This window comes from Geotrypetes seraphini, chromosome 10, assembly GCF_902459505.1.
Source record: "Geotrypetes seraphini chromosome 10, aGeoSer1.1, whole genome shotgun sequence".
In the NCBI taxonomy this organism is placed as follows: domain Eukaryota; kingdom Metazoa; phylum Chordata; class Amphibia; order Gymnophiona; family Dermophiidae; genus Geotrypetes; species Geotrypetes seraphini.
Genome location: NC_047093.1, coordinates 126001879 through 126023151, shown reverse-complemented (window position 1 = coordinate 126023151; position 21273 = coordinate 126001879). Strand labels below are relative to the sequence as shown.

At 42.0% G+C, this 21273-nt stretch overlaps 1 protein-coding gene across 2 annotated transcripts in view; it reads right to left on the bottom strand.

Moving 5' to 3' along the window:
* The window catches only part of TPR (translocated promoter region, nuclear basket protein), a 133600-nt gene that overhangs the window by 83934 nt on the left and 28393 nt on the right, over positions 1-21273 (bottom strand). For both annotated transcript variants that reach the window (XM_033961292.1, XM_033961293.1), the window contains exons 12-18: positions 19915-20112; positions 16614-16721; positions 15079-15305; positions 11511-11674; positions 8944-9080; positions 6334-6482; positions 4160-4322 (exon numbers count right to left, since the gene is read on the bottom strand). In XM_033961292.1, the coding sequence (XP_033817183.1) occupies positions 4160-4322; positions 6334-6482; positions 8944-9080; positions 11511-11674; positions 15079-15305; positions 16614-16721; positions 19915-20112 (1146 nt within the window). The remainder of the gene's footprint in view (positions 1-4159; positions 4323-6333; positions 6483-8943; positions 9081-11510; positions 11675-15078; positions 15306-16613; positions 16722-19914; positions 20113-21273) is intronic.

The window sequence follows — 21273 nt, the reverse complement described above, 5'->3', positions numbered from 1 at the left end:
GCTGCTGTTGGTTTATGTCAGTTTACTTTATCATTCTTGTTGAAGTTGAAATTAATTTCTTTTGCTTTGTTTTTTTTTATTTTTTTAATCTTTATTCATTTTCAAAAATTACAAGAAGTGTACAACAATCATTCATAAATAACTTAATTAATCACTTGACATTCTTATTTGTAATATTCCAAATAGATAATTATATAAGAAACCCACCCCTCCCACCCATATACTAATAAATAACAATTATCAATTATTATCCTTCATAGTCCCCCCCCCCCCTTATCTTGTCCAATATTTAGGTGCTTTGTTGTTTTTGTTAGATATCTGAGTTTTGATCTATGTATCTTTATATTGTTTCTGATTTGGATTTTATCATTCAAAATCAAACAAAACTATGCTGGTACAAATGTATATCTGGAACACATTAATTATATCTATGCCTAGAGATCATCGCGCTCTGGATAGAGTACATGTGGAGATCTTAGCAGACATAGATGCAGCCATCTATTGGATTGAGGTCAGGAAGAGGACCCTAGCCTGGTGCTATATCTGGTGCGTCTTACTGCAGAACGCAGCCGCGTGGCCATGTGCCCAAAAGGGTGTGCCTTAAGGGGCATGTCATGACCCCTGGGAGCTCCTTAGGAGCCATGCAGGAGTGGGAAACTATTGTCAAGTTTCATGGTGACTTCCAGAATAGACAAAGACAAAGGGAAAAATCTGTCCCCGTCTCCATGAACTCGGTCCCCGCCCCATAAACCGATCCCATCCATACAAGCCTCAAATAGTTTTATACTGAACACAGCTACAATGCTACTTTATCCTAAAGCAAAAAAAAAAAAATAGAAATAGAAATTTTTTTCTACCTTTGTTGTCTGGTTTCTGCTTTCCTCTTCTTCTCATCATTCTCTTCCTTCCATCCACTGTCTGCCTTCTCTCTGCCTCTTCCTTATGGCATCTGCTCTATTTCTATGCCTCTACCAGAAACTCTCTCTACCTTCCATCTATCCCTCCTCCCTCCATTGGTCTGGCACCCATCTTCTTCCCTCCACTCCCCCAATGGTCTGGCATCTCTGTCTTCTTCCCTTCCATCTCTCACTCTCTCCCTCAGGTGGTTTTTAGCATCACTCCCTCCTTTCCTCCCTTCAGATCCGGTATCTATCTGTCTTGTCCCCATATGCTCTGGTATCTCTCTCTCTTCTTCCTTTCCCTTCCTTTTATGCTCTTCCCTCTCAATTTGTTTTCTACTTACTTTCCAGTCCTCAATTTCCCTTTCATTGTGTCTACCTACAGCTTGGCACCTCTTTCCCTCACCCCTTCCACAGTATCTCACTAAATCTATCCACTTACACCAATCCAGCAGGCACTCTTTTTCTTTATCCCCTACTTCCATCCAGTATGTGCTCTCTCTCTCTCTCCTCTCCACTTCCTTCCAGATTCTGCTCCCCTCTATATCCTCTTCTCTCCAGTGTCATAGAAACATATAGAAACATAGAAGATGACGGCAGAAAAGGGCTACAGCCCATCAAGTCTGCCCACTCTGCTTACCCACCCCCTGTCTATGCCCTAATGACCCAATTTCCTTATCTTGACCCTCGTAGGGATCCCACATGGGTATCCCATTTATTTTTAAAGTCTGGCATGCTGTCTGCCTCGATCACATGCACTGGAAGCTTGTTCCAATGATCAACCACTCTCTCTGTGAAGAAATACTTTCTGGTGTCGCCATGAAATTTTCCGCCCCTGAGTTTGAGCGGGTACCCTCTTGTGGTCGAGGGTCCCTTGAAAAAGAAAATATCATCTTCCACTTCGACACGTCCCGTGAGGTACTTAAATGTTTCGATCATGTCTCCCCTCTCCCTACGTTACTCGAGAGTGTAGAGCTGCAATTTGTTCAGTCTCTCTTCGTACGAGAGACCCTTGAGCCCCGAGATCATCCTGATGGCTGTCCGCTGAACCGATTCAATTCTGCGCACATCTTTACTGTAATGTGGCCTCCAGAATTGCACACAGTACTCCAGATGAGGTCTCACCATGGCCCTGTACAACGGCATTATGACTTCAGGCTTTCGGCTGACGAAACTTCTATTGATACAACCCAATATCTGCCTTGCCTTAGATGAAGCCTTCTCCACTTGATTGGCAGTTTTCATGTCTGCACTGATGATTACTCCTAAATCTCGTTCTGCTGAAGTCCTAGTTAAAGTTTCTCCGTTCAAGAAGTACGTCCTGCATGGATTTCCGCTTCCGAGGTGAATGACCTGTTCCCCTCTTTCTCTCCCTTCCCCATCCAGCGTCTGCTCCCCTTTTTCTCCACTGCACTTCCTTCTAGCATCTGCTCCCTCTCTCACCACTTTCAGTTTCTATTCCCCTCTCTCACTCTCCCCTTCCAACCAGCATCTGCTTCCCCCTGTCCTTCCACTTCCCTTCAGCGCCACTCAACCTCATCCCTTCGTCAGGCCACCTTCCTCCCTTCCCCTCACCTTCATGGGTGCTCTTCAGACTTTTTTCTTTCTGGGTGTCTGGATGCAGCAACGTTCTCACAAGTCCTGCGCAACTGCCCCAAATCTTCTCCTCTGATGCAAATAGGAAGTGCATCAGAGGAGAAGCTTTGGAGCAGTCAAGAGTGGAACTTGTGAGAATAGTTTACCATGTCCGGACACCTCAGAAAGAAGAGAAAATTCTGAAGAGTGCCCACTAAGGTGAGGGGAAGAGAAGGAGGTGCTTTCCCAAAATCGCAAAGGTGGAAACACTGATGGGATGGGAGGCCTGAATCAGAATATGCAGGTAGGCCTCTATCAGATCGAGGGAAGTCAGGCACTCTCCAGGCTGGACCAACAGAATGACCAATCTTAGGGTCTTCCATGTGAAAAGACAGAAACTGTAGAGCCCTGTTGACACCTTTCAGATCTAAAATGGTCCGAAAAGACCCCTTTTTCTTGGGCACCACGAAGTAAATGGCATACCTGCTGGTGCATACCTCCCGAGGGGGCACTGGGAGGTATGCACCTTTGCAGCATTTGACGAAAAGCCTGCTTTTTTCAAGCTGCTTGACAAGAAAGCGAGGAAACGATCTGGCAGGGGCCGGGAAAACTCTAGAGCATAACCATCCCAAATTACTTCTAGAACCCACTGATCCATTGTGATCTCTGCCCACCCCTGGTAAAACTCCCACAACCGGGCTCCCTCCAGCACCAGGGGAAGGGCCTGCAAGGAGTCATTGGGCCGGGTGGGTGATGGAGGGGCCTTGGAGGAGTCACGATCCCCCCTTGCGGGCACCCCGAAAGGACTGCATGCACGGAAACAAAAGGCCCCCTGAAAGGAAAAAAAAAAAAAATCACCCCCCAACCAGGGTAGAATTGACGAAAAACATGCAAATGCCCCTGTGTGACGCTACCCTGCAAAGGCGGGTGAGAACGGTCCTCAGGAAGATGGGGCACCTTAGAGTCAGTCAAGGCCTGAATTAACTTGTCGAAATCCTTGCCAAAAAGGAAAAAACCCAAAAGGGAAATTTACTAAGCTTAGCCTTAGATGCCGCATCTGCCGACCAACCCCAGAGCCACAGGGTACGGTAAGAAGCCATTCCAAGAGCCATGGACTTGGCTGAAGTCTGTGGCAGATCATACACGTCCATCCGAGAGATAAGAAATGCCCAGCTCAATCTTAGCAAACACCTGATCCACCAAGGATCAGTTATCAGACTCCCGGTCAAGAACACACTCGGACTACCGGAAACAAGCCCTGGCCACCAGACTGCCACACATTGCTGCCTGGACCGCCAGGGCAGCCATGTCAAAACTTTGCTTAAGAAGAGACTCCAACCTACGATCTTGAGAGTCCCACAAGGCTGAGCTGCCTTCAACCAGTACCATATGCTGACGCACAATGGCAGAAACTACCTCATCAACCAGAAGAAACTTCAAGTTATCCCCATCCCCATCAGGAATGGGATACAGCTGAGCCTTGGACCACGCCAAATGAAAAGGTGCTTCCAGCACCTTCCATTACACATACACTACATCCCAAATATCCTGATGCATAGGAAAGGAACTCCTCCCTTCATTCAACAATGGGACTTTCACTTCACTTATATAATCATAACAAATATCCTGGAAATTGTCAAAATATTGAACTTTCTGAAACCATTCAGGATGGCTGTACAGCTCACCTCTGCTACAGCAAGCTTCTCGTTAGCTGCTCTCAGGTCCTGTGTCAGAGTATTAATGATTTGCTCCTGCTTTTGCGTCGTGGCTGAAAGTTTTTGGGTTTTTTCATGCAGTGATGCAATTTCACGACGATATCCTTCAACATTATCCTGAAGCATCTCATAACTAAAAAAGGACCAAAAAGGGGTTTGGAAATTAAAGTGAAAGGACACATTTGCAGCAATAGCAGAATTAGCTCAGTTTCTGCTAGGTATACTCTGTTTAGCTATAGTCTTTTTTTGCACCAATATTTTTGTTGTGTCTTCAATTTTTTTCAGTTACTATCATAGGCCTCTCACATCAAGGGGCATTATGGGGCAAAGATCTGGAACAATTGCTCACGCCTACTACTTATGAGGAATTTAGGAATTTGTAACATCTTTTAGCCATTGTAAACTGCATAGAACTTCACAGTCCTGTGGTATATAAACTTGTTATTATTATTGTGTGTTTATTGTTGGGCTTAGTGTTTTTGTTCATGCTATTTTATTTTACTCCTGTATTTCGCTTGTTTCCCTTGTTGACTCCTTAATAAAAATGATTAAAAAAAAAAAAAAAAGGGATGACAGGACCTGCCACAGTAGAACCTCATGGATTTTGGCAAAGGACCTTATTTCCTTATACCATACATACTCAAATATAAACTGGGATTTTTGGGCCCAAAAATTGGCCCAAAAATGGGTGTCCTGGTTTATATTCGAGCCAATACAACCCCCCCCCTTCCGAAAATATTTCAGGCCGCCACAAGGCTCTGCACCCTGCCGCAATTTGGCAGGAGTCATTAAGGAAGCCACTCAGCACTGAGCAGTAGCGCCAATTGCGCGCGTGCTCGTGCTTCTCAGCGCGGCCGAAGACACTCACGGAAGCCTGTTAACAGTGGGGCAGGAACTTGGAAAGTTTGCTCCTGCACGCTGCACCGCCACCGGGGATCGGCGGTAGAGGTATGAGGTTAGGGCAGGGAGTGGGGCAGGGTGCAGAGCCTGGGAGAGAGGGTGCAGAGTCTGATGGGGGAGGGAAGGAAGGGTGCAATGCCTGACAGAAAGGGTGCAATGGGTGGAATACCTGGGTGCAACGCCCGACAGGAAGGGAGGCCTGGGTGCAATGCCTGGCAGAAAGGGAGCTGGGTGCAGAGCCTCACAGGGCAGGGGACTTGAATATTAAGCCACCCGACTTATATTCGAGACAACCATTTTCCTCCTTTTGGGAGAAAAGGGGAGTCTTGGCTTATAGTCGGATCAACTTATATTCGAGTATATACGGTATGTGCATATTATATTTTGCCTCTATATGTTTGCTGACCCCAACAAATTAAACCAGACATATAAATTTCCAAATAATCTTGTGAGCAAATCCAATACCATTCATTCAAGCTTTATACATCAATGAGCCATCAGATGCGACACTCCAATGTGCATAAACATGGAAATGTTATGGAGTTTTAATGCCGCTGTGCTTCCTCGTTGGCTCCTAGTATCTTATTTGTGAATATCTTCAATTTATATTTGTTCTGCTAAATCACATTATTTGTATCTGGACTTGGAAATTTAGACAAAAAATTGTTATACATATTAAATGTATTACATAATATTTAAATTATTATAAAATATGAATATAAGAATGATATGTTGTATTTAAAGTGTTACATGAAGGAAAATCAAGTGTGTATTTATAAGATCATATGAATTTTTCTGATACACTTGTTGCAATGTGCAAAACTGAATAAAGAAATTTAAAAAAAATTAAAAAAGACAAAAAAAAAAAAAAAAGACGACAAAAAATTTTTTAAAAAGCAAACTACAAAAGACAGTTACGTGACTAAATCGCTTCCTGGGTGGAACAGCAGACTTGAAAACCGATTGCATTTAATTTCCCAAATAGCATTACTTAGTATTTATTTCCTTTAAAAAATTTCTACATCACCTAAACCTAGGTGTTTTTCAAAAACATACCAAATATAAAGACAATACATCCTACAAGTAAAATCATGCTGTGTCAAACTGACAGTCCTACCACATAAATGCTTCAACAGATAACTGTATCTTAGTCTTTAATCTATAAAGTAAGAATAGATGGGAAGCAGCTCAGTAATGTAATCTGGAATCCTAAACCGCAATTGCTTTTGACCCTGGGACCTTACCGTTTGGAAGCAAACTCGAGCTGTGTGGCAATTTTGGTGTTCTGAGACCGCAAATCTGTCACTTGCTCCTGTAGCTTTTCATTCTGATTATTCTGTACTTTGTCGTTTTCTGCTTTTTCTTTCTTGTAGTTTTCAAAGACTTCTTGTAGCTGATAAACAAAACAGATCGTATATTTACTTAAAAGTGTCAAAAGTGTGCCGATAGCAGATGCTGCCTTTACCAGTGGGTGAGCTGGACTCGTGAGCAGTGTTTTCCTCAGGGCTTTCTGCAGGATCACACTCACTGCCTGGCTGATCTCACTGACTTGCCCTGATGAGCTGACATGATAAAACTAAACCCACCTGTGTCTCCCCTTCTCTCCCACTATACCATCAAACTTTACTTTTATGTTTTAAGTTTTTTATTGATTTTTTCATATAACAACAAGTGTCATAAATTTTCATACAATTATTTTAACAATACACTTGATATTTCTATAATGTACTTTATATAAAACATGTCATATTATCCATATTATGATTTTACATATCATATAAACTGTAATGATTTTATCAATTATCAATTATTATGTAAATTATGAAACCTCTTCCCTCCCTTTATTTTGTTATTGTCACATAAGAATAACATCTATTATGATAAATTATTTATAATTTATGACAAAGAGAATAAAATCTCCCTCCTTTAACCATTGTCTTAATATGGGAAAAATTAAAATCAGTCATTACAAAAATCTGTTAATGGTCCCCAAATCTTCTTGAACTTATCTATATACCCTTTTTCTGTTGCAAATGTACGCTCCATCTTATATATATGGCAAACTGAGTTCCACCAAAAATTATAGTTTAATCTGTCACAATTTTTCCAGTTATGTGTAATTTGTTGAACTGCTACTCCAGTCAATATAAATAAAAGTTTATTGTTATTTGACGAAATTTGACTTCGAGCTCTCATTGCAGTACCAAACAAAATCGTATCATATGTCAAGGCTACCGGATTTTCTAACATCCTATTAATTTGGGGCCAAATTGATTTCCAAAATATTAATATGAATGGACAATAAAATAAAAGATGATCTAATGTCCCTGCTTCGAGATGACAATGCCAGCATCTATTAGACTTAGAGCTATCAATTCTATGTAAACGTGTAGGGGTCCATAAAGCTCTATGTAAAATAAAAAACTTTACTTTTAGAGGCTGCCAGCAGCAATTCACATACACTGCCCATGGCCAGCCACAGAGCTTTCCTTCTAATGCAACTTCCTGTTTCTGCATGGGCAGGATATAAAAGAGGAAAGGCTCTGCTGCAGGCAGCATGTGTGAAATTGCTACTGTTTCTGGCAATCTCTAGAAACAGAATACTTTTAAAGTAAAATGGGGGGAGGGGATGGCAAGTAAGGAGGGCAATCCTGGACTGCAAGTAGAGGGGCAGAGAAGAATGGAAGAGAGGGAGAGATGCACATGACATTGTATCTGATTCGGTCATATTGATTCATCAGATTACGTTAGCCAGGGGGGGTCAGCAAAATAAACCAGACAGCACACCCATTCAAAAGGGCCTGGGGGAAACAGTGAAGTTACACACCTGTAGCAGGTGTTCCGCTGTCCTCACCGAACAAATGAGTGATGTCATCCGACATAGCTCTGTCGTGGATGCTACCCAGAGTTCAAAAAAAATTATCTTTGCCTTTTGGCAGCACCCGAACCACACAGGCGTAGGTGTCTTCCTGGTCGATGTGAGCACATGGGACCAGCAGTGTAAAAAAAAAAAAAAAAAAAAGCTGAAGGAATTCAATTCCTTAGGGAGGCAGAAGGGGATGTGAGAATCTATGTCCTGCTGTCCTTAGAGAATACCTGTTACATATGAGCAACTTCACTTTCTCCCAGGACAAGCAGGACATGATATTTTCATGAATAGGAACCCCTAGCTACCAGGCTCATCAAAAACAATTCAAGGTTAATACAGGCTTACAATAAACCAATCAACCTACAACTTACATACAAATGCTGTTGCGAAGGTGCAGCCTGGAACCGAACAAAAATGGGCCTAGAAGGTGAAGTTGGAGTCTAGACAACAAACAAATGCTTCAGAACTGTGTGACCGAATGAATTGTTGTGTCGGGAATCTTACTCAAGTTAATAATAAGTGAACGTGTGGACTGAAGACCACATTGCAGCCTTGCAAATCTCCTCAAGTGGGCTAACAATGGAGACAGGGCCTGGACACTGAACCATGACATGACCTTCCAGAGAGAGCCCATAAATGAAGGAAATGCAATCTGCAAATCAATTGGTTAAAAGGAGAAATTAGGTTCTTACCTGCTAATTTTCTTTCTGTTAGCCTGTAAGTTGTTCTCAGTCTCCACCTGCTGGTAGCAGTGAGGTATATAACCCATTTGTAAGAACTATAGCAGTCTACCAAGCCATTTATCCCTGTGAGTGAGCAACAAGCAATGGATCTTTTCTTTGGGAATTTGCCTCTTAAGCATTATCTGGGCAGCCCTAGTTTTCATACCAACTCCACCTCAGGCCCCATTTCATCTTCGATTTCCTTTAGCGTTGTGTAAATTGCTTTACTGTTCCCTGTCCCCTCTCTTGGTACTTCTCTTTACCTGTTTCAGTGCCGCTTTGGCTTCCACTGCTTCCACGGACTCTGCCACTGGGACAGGCACAGGGGTTGACACAGACTGCGATGCACCTGAAGAGCGCCTTGAAGTTGAAGTCAGCGAAATCTCATCTAGTGACATGCCTGTAATGTTTGTAAAATACATTAAAGAGTATAAATACTAGTTCATGGCATTACAAGATGCCACTGTTTCGCAGGAGGCATTTGATCATCTTGAGCTCAACAGACAATCTCCAAGTTCCTACAGCAGCTCTTGGATGGACTCGAACGAATAAGACAGTAGTACACAGAATGCTCCCCATCTCTCTTCCCCTCCCCATGGAATAACAAAAAAAAAAAAGAAAAGCACATTTATTTATATCAGTAAGTACATATTTCCTAGTTGTCTACCAGCCCAGATTAAGTTATATCATTCTACCAGTAGGAGACGACAGAACACATGGTCAAGAGCTCCTGCCCTATATAGGACACCACATATCTCCAAACAGATCAGTATTCATCTCCAGCAAATGGTAGACAGTTATAGATGCAGCATGCTCTGGACTCTAATGTTGAATTCATTCTGGGTAGGCAAGGAATATTCAAATCCTGTCTGCCCTTGGGGGAAACTCTGGAAGAGTCTAGGTCCCAGCGTCCCTTCTTTCTCCTTTCACCTCCTGCTGCTCTCAAGCCCTTATAAGGTTTGAGAAACAAAACAGAAAAATGGTGGAACACACCGGTGGAAGGAGATGAACAGAGTGGAAACAGGGCAGGAAACTAAGACAGTCCTTCCTGCTGCCCTGGGGAGAGGTGGTATGTGCCAAGGCAGCTGCAGCCCCCCCCAAAATGCGAGAAAGGAATCCAAGGATGGGAAGGGATTGTAAGTGGCATTGGTCTTTCAACAGCTCAGCCAGATCAGTCAAGCGCCACAAGTAGTACAGTTCATATCTGCCTACCAGATCCAAGTTTATTTATAATTTGATAGACCGACCATCAAACAAATATCTTGACGGTTTACAATTGCTAAAATTAGAGTTTAAAAAAATGCAATAATAAAAATAGGGAAACATAAAAACCAGACAAAGATACGGACAAAGTAGGTACAATAGGCACTGGGAGAGGGGAAGATTCAAAATTACATCGAAGTTATAATAAAAATAAAAGTGAGGTAGGAAGGGAGAGAGCAAAAAGGGGAAGGGGGGTTGCTTCTTAAAAGCAGTTGTTTTGAACAATTAAAAATTGGAAGAAAAAGGATCTTATCCAGAATTTTGGAGAAGTGGGAGTAATTTAATTTTTTTTATTCTATTCTCTTAGGCTTCCATAGCTGGCAACATGATTGTTGTGGTGGTGGGTCTTGCCACATCTGAATAAGTGGAGTCATTTCAGCCATCATGCTGTGGCTTTCTTCAGAGTAGAAGCAAAAAACACCCAAAAAATTAGCACAAAAAGTACTAGTTTTAGCAGAGGAGATGGGCCTCAGAGACCTATATTCAGGCAGTTGACTGCTAGTATGTATTGCAGGTCAATATCTCAATCATTGGCCCAAGCTCCCAATCTTAATCAACTCAAACCCTTTGCAGGGCCACATTTTGGATTTGTAGGTACTTGGAGGACCTCAGAAAAAAATAGTTAATGTCTTATTAAAAACATGACAATTTTGCATGAGGTAAAACTTTCTAGTTTATAAATCTTTCCTTTTGGTTAAGTCTTAATAATACTGTAATTTATAGCTAAAGAGACATATGATCAAGAAACTGTTTTATTTTACTTTTGTGATTATGATAAACATATCGAGGGCCTCAAAATAGTACCTGGCAGGTCACGAGTTTGAGACCACCACACTAAAGACTTGAGAGACCATTCTATTAGGGGAACGGCAACTTTTGTGGGCCAAAGCTCAAAGATTTACCCACATATATCTGTACAGCAGGGATATAGTTATCAGTACATTCATTTGCTAACACTATAGGTTGGATGTTCTCACCAGAGAGGATGCTGCCTTTGGGGGTAGCAGTACTCAGGACAAGGATAGTCCGTATTTTGATATATACCATTCATTGTAGACTGGTCTGGTAAATGATTAGGAAGAAAAGATTTCTTACCCAATTCTCTTTCCTTGTGTTCTACCAGACCTGTCTAGAGTCTTTCCCAGTTCTGGTTGACTATGGCTCTGTTCTCTTCTTTTCCTGAAGGTCTCTCCAGTGGTTTGTTTATTTTTACCCTCTTCCCACCCTGAGGGGAAAATTGTTTTGGAAGGGCAAATTTTTTGCATGTGCTTTGTTACAATACTACTTATCTAATTAGAGCTATACAGTGTCCTATATAGGGGCAGGGGGGTCAGAAGTCAATTGTCTGCGTTTCCATCTGTTGGTAGATGATTATAACCTATTTGCTCTGGACTGGTCTTATAGAACTTAAGCAAATTACCAAGAAACTTCCATATACAGTATATATTGTATGTATGCAAATAGAAGAGTAATCAAGTAAGCAACAAATAATATACTTTTTCATTAAACTAACCTCCCCTCCCCCCAGTATGTCCCTATTAGCCATGATTTTCTTTCAAATCCACACCTTGCACTGGAACATTCACTCCCGTTGTCTGAGCCAGCAGTATTCGGTACATATCACGCTGGCGTACAATAGACTCTGCCAACTGTGTCTGGTGTCTGCGTGCTTCACGCAGCTGCTGAAGCTCAACGAGGGATTTCTCCAGTTCAACCTGCAGCTCCGAAACTCTGTGGCCAAGAATACAAGGCAGAGCAAAAAGCATTCTTTTGTTAGAAAAAGTGCAGTTACATCACTGTCTAGAACATTCTGCTTCAGACACTTTCTTGTCCCGTCCGTGCCCTGTTTTAAAGATCTAGAACATAAGAACATAAGAACTGCCATCTCCGGATCAGACCTTCGGTCCATCAAGTCCGGTGATCCGCACACGCGGAGGCCCTGCCAGGTGTACACCTGGCGTAATTTATAGTCCACCATATCTTTATATGCCTCTCTTAAGGAGATATGCATCTAGTTTGCTCTTGAAGCCTAGGACGGTCGATTCCGCAATAATCTCCTCTGGGAGGGCATTCCAGGTGTCAACCACTCTCTGAGTGAAGCAGAACTTCCTGACATTAGTCCTGAATCTGTCCCCCCTTAGCTTCATTTCATGTCCTCTAGTCCGTGTCAAATTGGACAATGTAAATAATCTTCTCTGCTCTATTTTGTCGATTCCTTTCAGTATTTTGAAGGTCTCGATCATATCCCCACGCAGTCTCCTTTTCTCAAGGGAGAACAATCCTAGTGTTATAAGTCTATCCTCATATTCCAGTCTCTCCATACCCTTGACCAGTTTTGTCGCTCGTCTCTGCACCCTCTCCAGCAGTTTTATATCCTTCTTTAGGTAGGGAGACCAATGTTGGACGCAGTATTCCAAGTGTGGTCTGACCATTGCCCTATAAAGCGGCATTATAACTTTCTCCGATCTACTCGAGATTCCTTTCTTTATCATGCCCAACATTCTATTTGCCTTCTTTGCCGCTGCCGCGCATTGTGCCGACGGCTTCAGGGTTCTGTCTATCTTTTCATTCTTCTATTTCTTGTAACTTTCTTGACCCCTCCAAGAAATGGTGGTACAGTGAAACGACATGAAATAAAATGTTTACAATTTTTGTCATTTGTCATATTGCAGTTCAAACACTAGAAAATCTTTATAGCTCACCTTTTCTAATTAAAATTACATGGAGGTTTAAAAAAAAAAACAACAATAAAAAACAATAAAACTACATACACAGTACTTTGTTTCAACAAAAGGCAACTGCTACTTAAATGCAAGGACATTCTTAAAAAAAATGTTTGGAATCCTTCCAGAAAACCCCATCAATGAAAGCATATCACATGAAAATATTGTGGAGAAAAAGAAAGACATATGGATTGCTACAAATCTCTTCACCAGCAGCTATTACAACATTAATCAAATTCATTCTAATTCACAACTATTTCCACTTCAACAATGATATCTGCAAATCATAGGCACTGCTATGAGCACCAGGATGGCACCACAATATATGCAAACCTCTTCATGGAACAACTGGAAGAGACATGTCTGGATACATATCAGACAAACCCCTTAAAATACTATCGATACACTGATATTTTTATGATTTAGACCAGTGGTCTCAAACTCGCGGCCCGGGGGCCACATGTGGCCCGCAAGGTACTATTTTGAGGTCCTCGGTATGTTTATCTTAATCACAAAAGTAAAATAAAATAGTTTCATTTAGCTGTAAATTACAATATTATTATTAAGATTTAGCCAAAAGGAAAGATTTATAAACTATAAAGAGGTTTACCTCATGCAAAATTGACATTTCTTTAATCAATATTAACTATTTTTATTGACCCTACGGATTCTAACAACAATAGCTATATACAAATATTTATTTACAGGAAACCTATAGATGCAGCTATCTCCACCCCTCACATACAGAGCCAAGCCACATGATACCACCGCATTTGCTCTGACACAAACACCTCAAAACCGTGACTAAATCTTTTAAACAAAAAAGGATACAACTCTAAAATCACCTCTTCTCTTGAAAAACTCAGCAGAAACCTACAAAGTCTAAAAAACCACATAAAGAATCCCCCTGGTGATAACTTACAACTAGAGACGGAAAAACAAAAATTATAAAAAGACCTACAACCGTTAATAGAGGAGGATTAATTAATGAAAAATATTCCCAGCTCCACCCATGCTGGCCTTCTGACAGCCACCTAATCTTAAACAAAAACTGGTGGAAAAAAACACACACTCCCAACACAAGTGGAACCTTGGTTTGCGAGCATAATTTGTTCCAGAAGCATGCTCGTAAACCAAAGTGCTCGTATATCAAAGCGAGTTTCCCCATAGGATGTAAGGGAAACTCGGATGATTGGTTCCACATCCCAAAAACAGACCCCTCCCTCCACGAGGCCACCGGCACTGCTCACTTTCACCCTACCCCATCACATCCCAAAAAGACCCCCCACCCCTGAGGCCACTGGCACGCTTCCACCCCCACCCCCGAGAACCGGCATCGCCCGCCCACCCAAACCCAGATCTGGCACGCAGCACCAAACCATAGGATGTGCCGATGCCGGAAAAGCCTGCCACTTGCCACTAATCTCTGCTGGGCTGGACCTTCAGCATCTGCACATAATCAAGGCCTTCTGGTTCCTGCTCTCTCCGAGAATCTCATTAGAATCTCAGAGAGAGCGGGAGCCAGAAGGCCTTGAGCATGCGCAGATGCTCAAGGCCCAGCCCAGCAGAGATCAGCGGCAAGCAGCAGGCTCTTTTGGCACCGGCACGACCTGTGGGTTGGTGCTGTGTGCCGGTGCCAGATCGCGGTATGGGTTGGGGTTTGGGCGGGCGATGACGGTTCTCGGGGGTGGGGGATCGCAAATTGAGTCGACACTCGGTTTGCAAGGCACGATTTGCAAGATCTTGCAAAAACACTCACAAACTGCGTTACTCGCAAACCAAGGTTTGACTGTACTAAACTGAAAACTATGCCAATACATTTCACAGGGCCCCATTGTCTCTCGTATGGGAAAAAAACATTCAGCATAAGGGAATCCTTCACATGCTCATCTTCCAATGTGGTATATATCATTCAATGGGTGACGGGACTAAATCGCACGAGACAACGGCGCACCGACAACTGAGCGCAAGGTTAACAGCACGCCGAAGAAAAGCACTATTTTAAAGGGTTCCGACGGGGGATGTGGGGGGGGGGAACCCCCCCACTTTACTTAACAGACACTGCGCTGGCATTGTGGGGGGTTTGGGGGGTTGTAACCCCCCACATTATACTTAAAACTGAACTTTTACCCTAAAAAACAGGCAAAAAGTTTGAATAAATAGTATAAAAAGTATAGAAATGCCCCATAGCTTTCTTCTCGCTTTAGCTGATCCAAACTGAAAAGCAATATGGCTTTTTCCTTTCCAGGTTTATTCTCAAAAGACTCATCCCCTAGAGACAAATCTAAATCACCTTTAAGCTGTCAGATGATTTCACCACCTGGGATCAAACATTTTCTTGAGACACATAACTATGCCCCTTTAGCATATTCCAACCTTAAATCACAAAACCAGCTTCTAGTCTTTACTTACTTAGCTGCTGTGGTTTCCTCTTCTTCCTTCTCTTTTGCTTCCCCCAGCTCTCTTAGAGTCAGCAGGAGGCGCTGGTTCTGCTGCTGCAACTCTTCGATGTTTCGGAACGTGACCAGGTGCTGGGTTATCACTTCTGAAGAGCTACTTATATCAGCAGAACTCACTTCTTCATCACGGAGGACATGATTTCCCCTGGCCTCTTCTAGCTCCATCAAAAGCACTTGTATCTAAAGTAAAAAACAAACAAACATAGTTTATATTCCTGGTTAAGACACCAGATGCTTCCATTATTCCTCAGAGTGTAACCTTTCCAGATATAAACATCAGAAAGACAATCCTTTCCATCCATTCAGTCTGTCCAGTTGTTCCTGCCCAGGCTACATCCTAGATACCAGTAATGACATATAAAGATTTATCCTATGTATAAACAAAGAAATGAACTATCTGGCTAGTTTCAACACTATGCAAGGTACCCGAGTAAAATCCGAAATGTTTGCAACATGAAAAGACCAAAAACCGGATCATTCTAGAAGGCTTGCTAGCAATAGCAGCAATTCTCAGACACCGGGTCCATCATGAAAATGCCAGCAGAACTTGACTGCTCTTATGAACCAATGTAATTATATTCCCTATAATTAGTAACTGGTCTTTGTTGGTTTTTTTTTTGAGTTTGTATTAAGTTCAAATCTTTTCAGTGGTAGATCAAGGTGAATTACATCGTAGGCCCTCCAGGGACAGGGATATGTCTGCTGTAGCTGAATTTAGGTTGGCACCCGAAGAGGGTGAGATATCTTACTCAAAGTTGTGAGCAGCATCATTATTGGGGAAGTGGGATTTGAACCCTCGTTTTCCTCCTCTCAGCCCGCTGTTCTAACCATTAGGCTACTCCTTCATACCTCTAGAGACAACTGCAACGGGTTGAAAAATGGTTGGAAAAGTTTTGGTGGGTGAGGGGAGGGTATTAATAAGTATGAATTTTTGAGAATTTTAAGTGATGTCTATATTGTAAAATGATTAATTTACTCTGTATTTCACTTATTGTATATGTTTTAAAAAAATATTACATATGTTATGGTAAGGGTGGGAGGGAAGGGGTTGAATTTTATGTATTACTGTTAAATATGAAAGAAATTCAAGTGATGTACTTAATTTCAATTGTCAATTTATTGATACACTTGTTGTAAGATGTAAAAATGAATAAAGATTATGAAAAAAATTTAAAAAGTAGTAGTAAATTTAAAACAAATTGGGAGAAAATATTTTTTCACTCACTGCGTAATTAAACTGGAATTCATTTCCAGAAAATGTGGTAAAAGCAGTCAGTTTATCAGTGTTTAAAAAATGTTTAGTCACGTTCCTAAAAGAAAAGTTCATAAGCCATTATTAAGATGAACTTGGGGGAAAAAAAGGATAAGCTGCATAAAATCTGTTTTACTTTTTTGGGATCTTGCTAGATACTTGCAAACTGGATTAGCCACCGTTTGAAACAGGATCCTGGCCTTGATAGACCTTCGATCTGCTTATGTTTTTCTTACCTGCTGTGAAAGGTCTTTCACTTGTAAATCCAGTCTCTGGTTTTCTCTTTCCAGCACAGATGAGTGTTTATGAGCTTTATCAGTATCATCTTGTAACCTCTGAATTTCCTTTAACAAAAACAAAAATGTTGCTATTTAGAAACCCAAATTTTAGCCAACAAACTGTACTTATTAAAATCAATGGCCTTTTTATATACCAGATGAAGAAAAGAAATGAGTTTTATAAGCAATGATTTTAAATGGGTAAATGATTGTTCTGGCAAGGGAGGTGTCTTTTCAACAGGAAATGCAAGTCTGATCCCAACAAAGATCCCTGTTTCGGCGTATGGGAATGCCACCTCACTTACCTTGTTTTGGTTTGTCTGTTTCTTCTTGAAGGCGAGGTGTCCTGTTCTCTTGCTTAAATGATTGTTCTGAGCATATAATATCTGGCAGAGTATTCCAGAGTGAGGGATTCCGAAAGGAAAAGGTTGAGTGCCTAGTAGATTCTGATCGGGCGAAACCTAGAATCCAGACCGCAAAGCGAACAAACCAGGGTGTAAGGAATAATTGATGAGGTAAGATATGACAGAGCCTCGGAGGGAAAGAATTTATGGTCCAATATCAGGATTTTGTACTTAATTCTGAGACTAACAGGCAACCAATGGAGATGAGTAAGTAGAGGAGTGGAACCTTCAGCCCTGTTGAGCCCCGAACAGAGGCAGCCACCACAACGGGTTAGCCAAGCGTTCTGTCCTCTGCTCAGTCAGGAAGGACGCTAAGATTTGCACTGCCACCCCTCTCGGCTATACCACACAGCATGTAGTGCAAGGAAGTTCCTCAGGTGCTAAATTTGCACAATACTGGCAACAATTCACAATAGGAGAGTCCAAGAACTCCACCCTAACAAGTTTTGAGGCAGAAATTGCAGTTTTGGAAAGCAGGGAGCTTTGAAAAAAAAGATCGCTAAAAATCCAAGATGGCCGCTGCTAAGAAATTTGCGCCAAAATAGCAATATTTTTCATATATAGTAAGTCACAAAAACAACGATTTTGGTTTTTTTTCAGGTGGGGAACACAGGGGGACATGCAGAAACTTTTAAGACTGCCAAATTCAGACACAAACACCCTCCAATCCACCTCACAGGCTGCGACAGCCTTACTCCTTGAGACCTATGGTGGAAATGTGCTGTAGCCTGCCTCAGCCCTCTTAAAGTAGCTGGAATCAGAGAATCACTGTCTCATGCTGGGAATGCCTCTTCGCCACTGATCTTCTGGCTGCCAGGGTAGGCACGGCGCCTGACCATATCTCTACCCTCGCGGACTGACACGAAAGGGCGGAGGCAAAAAAAATGCAACCGGTGACCTGCGAGACACCGCTGAGTCTCCTAGGTATGCCTAACAGCCTGCGCTCGAACCTCAGTTTGGCAGTAGGAGGAAAAACGAAGGGATGGCCCCGAGCTCCTAAGAAATTAATGCAGACTGGCTAAGAGGTATCCACTGGGATCGATCGGCCTGTCAGCTGAAGGCTGGTCTGTGTGTTCTCAACGCAGACAGAGCTTAAGAATCGCTCCGAGCACAAAGAAATCCTGAAAAGGGGACAAAAACACCGAATAAAATAAGAAAAAGGGACAAGCAGAACAGAAACAGTCCTTCAGGCATGCGTGCAGAAGACAAAAACTGCAGGTAGTGCTACAACTTTCAGTGAAGTACAGGAGAGTCACAGAAAAAAATCCAGAGTGGATTCCTTCTGCATACGGCACATGCCATTGGAATACAACCCACTTGTCTAGAATGTCTCACCTATTACACTGGAAAAAGGCTTTCCATAACAGGCTGACAAGATCCGAGAAGCTGGGAGACCTGAGGCTTCTTGTGTAACTCCAGACTGGAGAAGAAGAGATGATATCCCCCACAACGCGCTTGTGATTTGCTCCATCACTGCTTAGATCAGGGGTGTCCAATGTCGGTCCTCGAGGGCCGCAATCCAGTCGGGTTTTCAGAATTTCCCCAATGAATATGCATGAGATCTATTAGCATACAATGAAAGCAGTGCATGCAAATAGACCTCATGTATATTCATTGGGGAAATCCTGAAAATCCGATTGGACTGCGGCCCTCGAGGACCGACAATGGACACCCCTGGCTTAGATCATCTGAACAGGATCTCGTCCTTTTCCACAGATTTTGGGGGGGGTTCCAGAGTCTTGGAGGACTGACTGGGGGCTGAACCTGAAGCTCTTGCCCCTTTCTCCTGTGTCCCATGGCACGTGAAACATGGCCGCTCTTCAACCGGTAACTCTGCGTAACCAACTCAGGATCCAGGGCTAGAAAGACCTGGAGCATCCATCAGAGGCAGTCAAAACGAGTGGTTTTGAAGAAAAAAGAGTTTAAAATCAGATCGCTAACAATCCAAGATGGCTGCTATCAAAAATTGCGCCAAACATGAGCCATTGGAGCTACATGCAAAAATATAGCAGAGTACTAACCCCAGAAACCAGTAAAATTAAAATTTTTTGACTCCCCCTCCAATGTTCCCTATAGGGAATAATAGGAATACTCACTGTGACTTCAGGTGCCTGTTTGTCTGAATTAGCCTGGCTGCAGGAAAAGGATTTCTGCCTCTGAAAATTGCTCAGATTCTCAACCAAAGGAAATCTTGTGCTGCTGGCTGAATGGACCACAGCCACAAACTCCCAACCCCAGGATTCCTCACATAGCGACAGGGGGAGAAATTAGGCAGCCGGCTTCGATACCCCTAGGGCTCTTACAGCCTGCACTCAAGACTCTGACCGAATCAGCAGATAAGTCGCTCTCAGGGGGACGGACCCTGAGCTCCTGAAGGGACCCAAAGCAGGCTGGCTCCACAGGAACTCAAGATTGTCGTGGGAGCAGCAGTTCTCCCATGCAGGACAGTGTCCTTTCTCTGGCGGCATATGCCCGAGCAGGGGACTTACGAGCACTGAAGCCACTGAAGAACTTCAAAAATCCACAGAGAAAACAAAAACGATAAAGAGAAAACAGAGCAGAGCAAAACACACCTTTTCGCTTGCAGAAGGAATAACTGAGGAGGATATATGGACTCTTGTTTATCTGCAATCCAAACGCACATTAAAAAGGACTGGATTGTGAAGTCATTTTTACTTTTTAGGCAATACCAAGTTGGCCAACATAAAAGGAAGTCTGAATACCTTAGGTTCAACTAGAAGCCAGTTCTTACACCAATTTCATGCACATATCTGTCAACACAAATTTTTCCCAAATGCCGGAAAACCATAACCCATACTTCTCAAATCATATAGCTCTACACTTTTCTAACTCACCCGCATGGCTTGCTCCAGTTTAGCCGAGAGACTTGCTACAGATTTCTGCATGCGTTCATACTCCTCACGCTGGCGCTTCAAAATCGGTGCCTTGGCCTCCACTTCTTTCACAATCTCATCCAAGTACTGGTTCACCCTCTTATTCTCCAGCTTTTCCAGCAATAACTGATCCTGTGCTTCTACATAGGCATTGTACAGCTGAGTATAGGAAACAAGAAAAACATCTGAGCTTGAAGTTACATAGAAGCGGCTCCATTTTCACACGTGCACAGCTAAGGCCTCCAAAAGTCTCGTTATTGAATCAGTCATGCTTTAAGGAGGATCACTTAATAATCCAAATGTGTTGCTGCTTGTTTTATTTGATATTCAACTAAAGGATGCAGACTACAATTACGGATAACTCTGCATTTTTTTTTAATTTATGCATTTATTTTTTTTATTTTTATTTTTCAAATAATTTTTATTCATTTTCTTATGTTACAACAAGTGAATTACATATTCTTTATACAAACTTATATATACACACTTGATAAGCTTATATATTGATGAATTATTTAAAACTTTTTTTTTTTTAAATAGATGCAATTAATATATCAGAATTCTAAAATTACATATTTCTTATTGATTATAATAATAATATCCCATCCCTCCCCCTCCCTTTCAATCAATAATACATAAATTCAAAAATATGTTCCCCCTTTCCCTTCTAATCAAATTCTAAACATGGGAAAATTATTGTTCTTTACAAAATTCTGTTAATGGTCTCCAGATTTTTTGAAATTTATTAATATATCCTTTTTGTGTTGCTATGGTGAGCTCCATTTTGTATATATGGCAAACAGAATTCCACCAGAAAGTGTAATTTAACCTGTCATGCCTTTTCCAATTGAATGTGATTTGTTGTATTGCTATTCCAGTTAAAATAAATAGAAGTTTGTTATTACTTGTTGAGATTTGACTTCTTGCTCTCATTGTTGTTCCAAATAATATAGTATCATATGTCAAGGCTACCGGATTTTCTAACATCATTTATTTTTAAGATAAGACGCGAAACCAAAACCAACTCAAGACTTCATCATCTTTTGAAACAAACTACTGTAGTTCTCTTCTCTTGAACAGGAGTTCTTTGAGAACAGCTGGATACAAACACGCAGTGCATTTTTCTAGCAAGAACGTTACTGGTACTCAAATGCCAAGCCATTCTCAAGGAGTGGGGTGATCACTGAGGAACTCAGTACAACTCTACCATTCAAAAAAGATGGTGAGAGGGAAAATATGAAACTTTCTCCATACACTAACCCCCTCTTCTATTAAACTCCCCGCGGTAGAAATTGCTAGCGCAGTTTAATAGACGAGGCC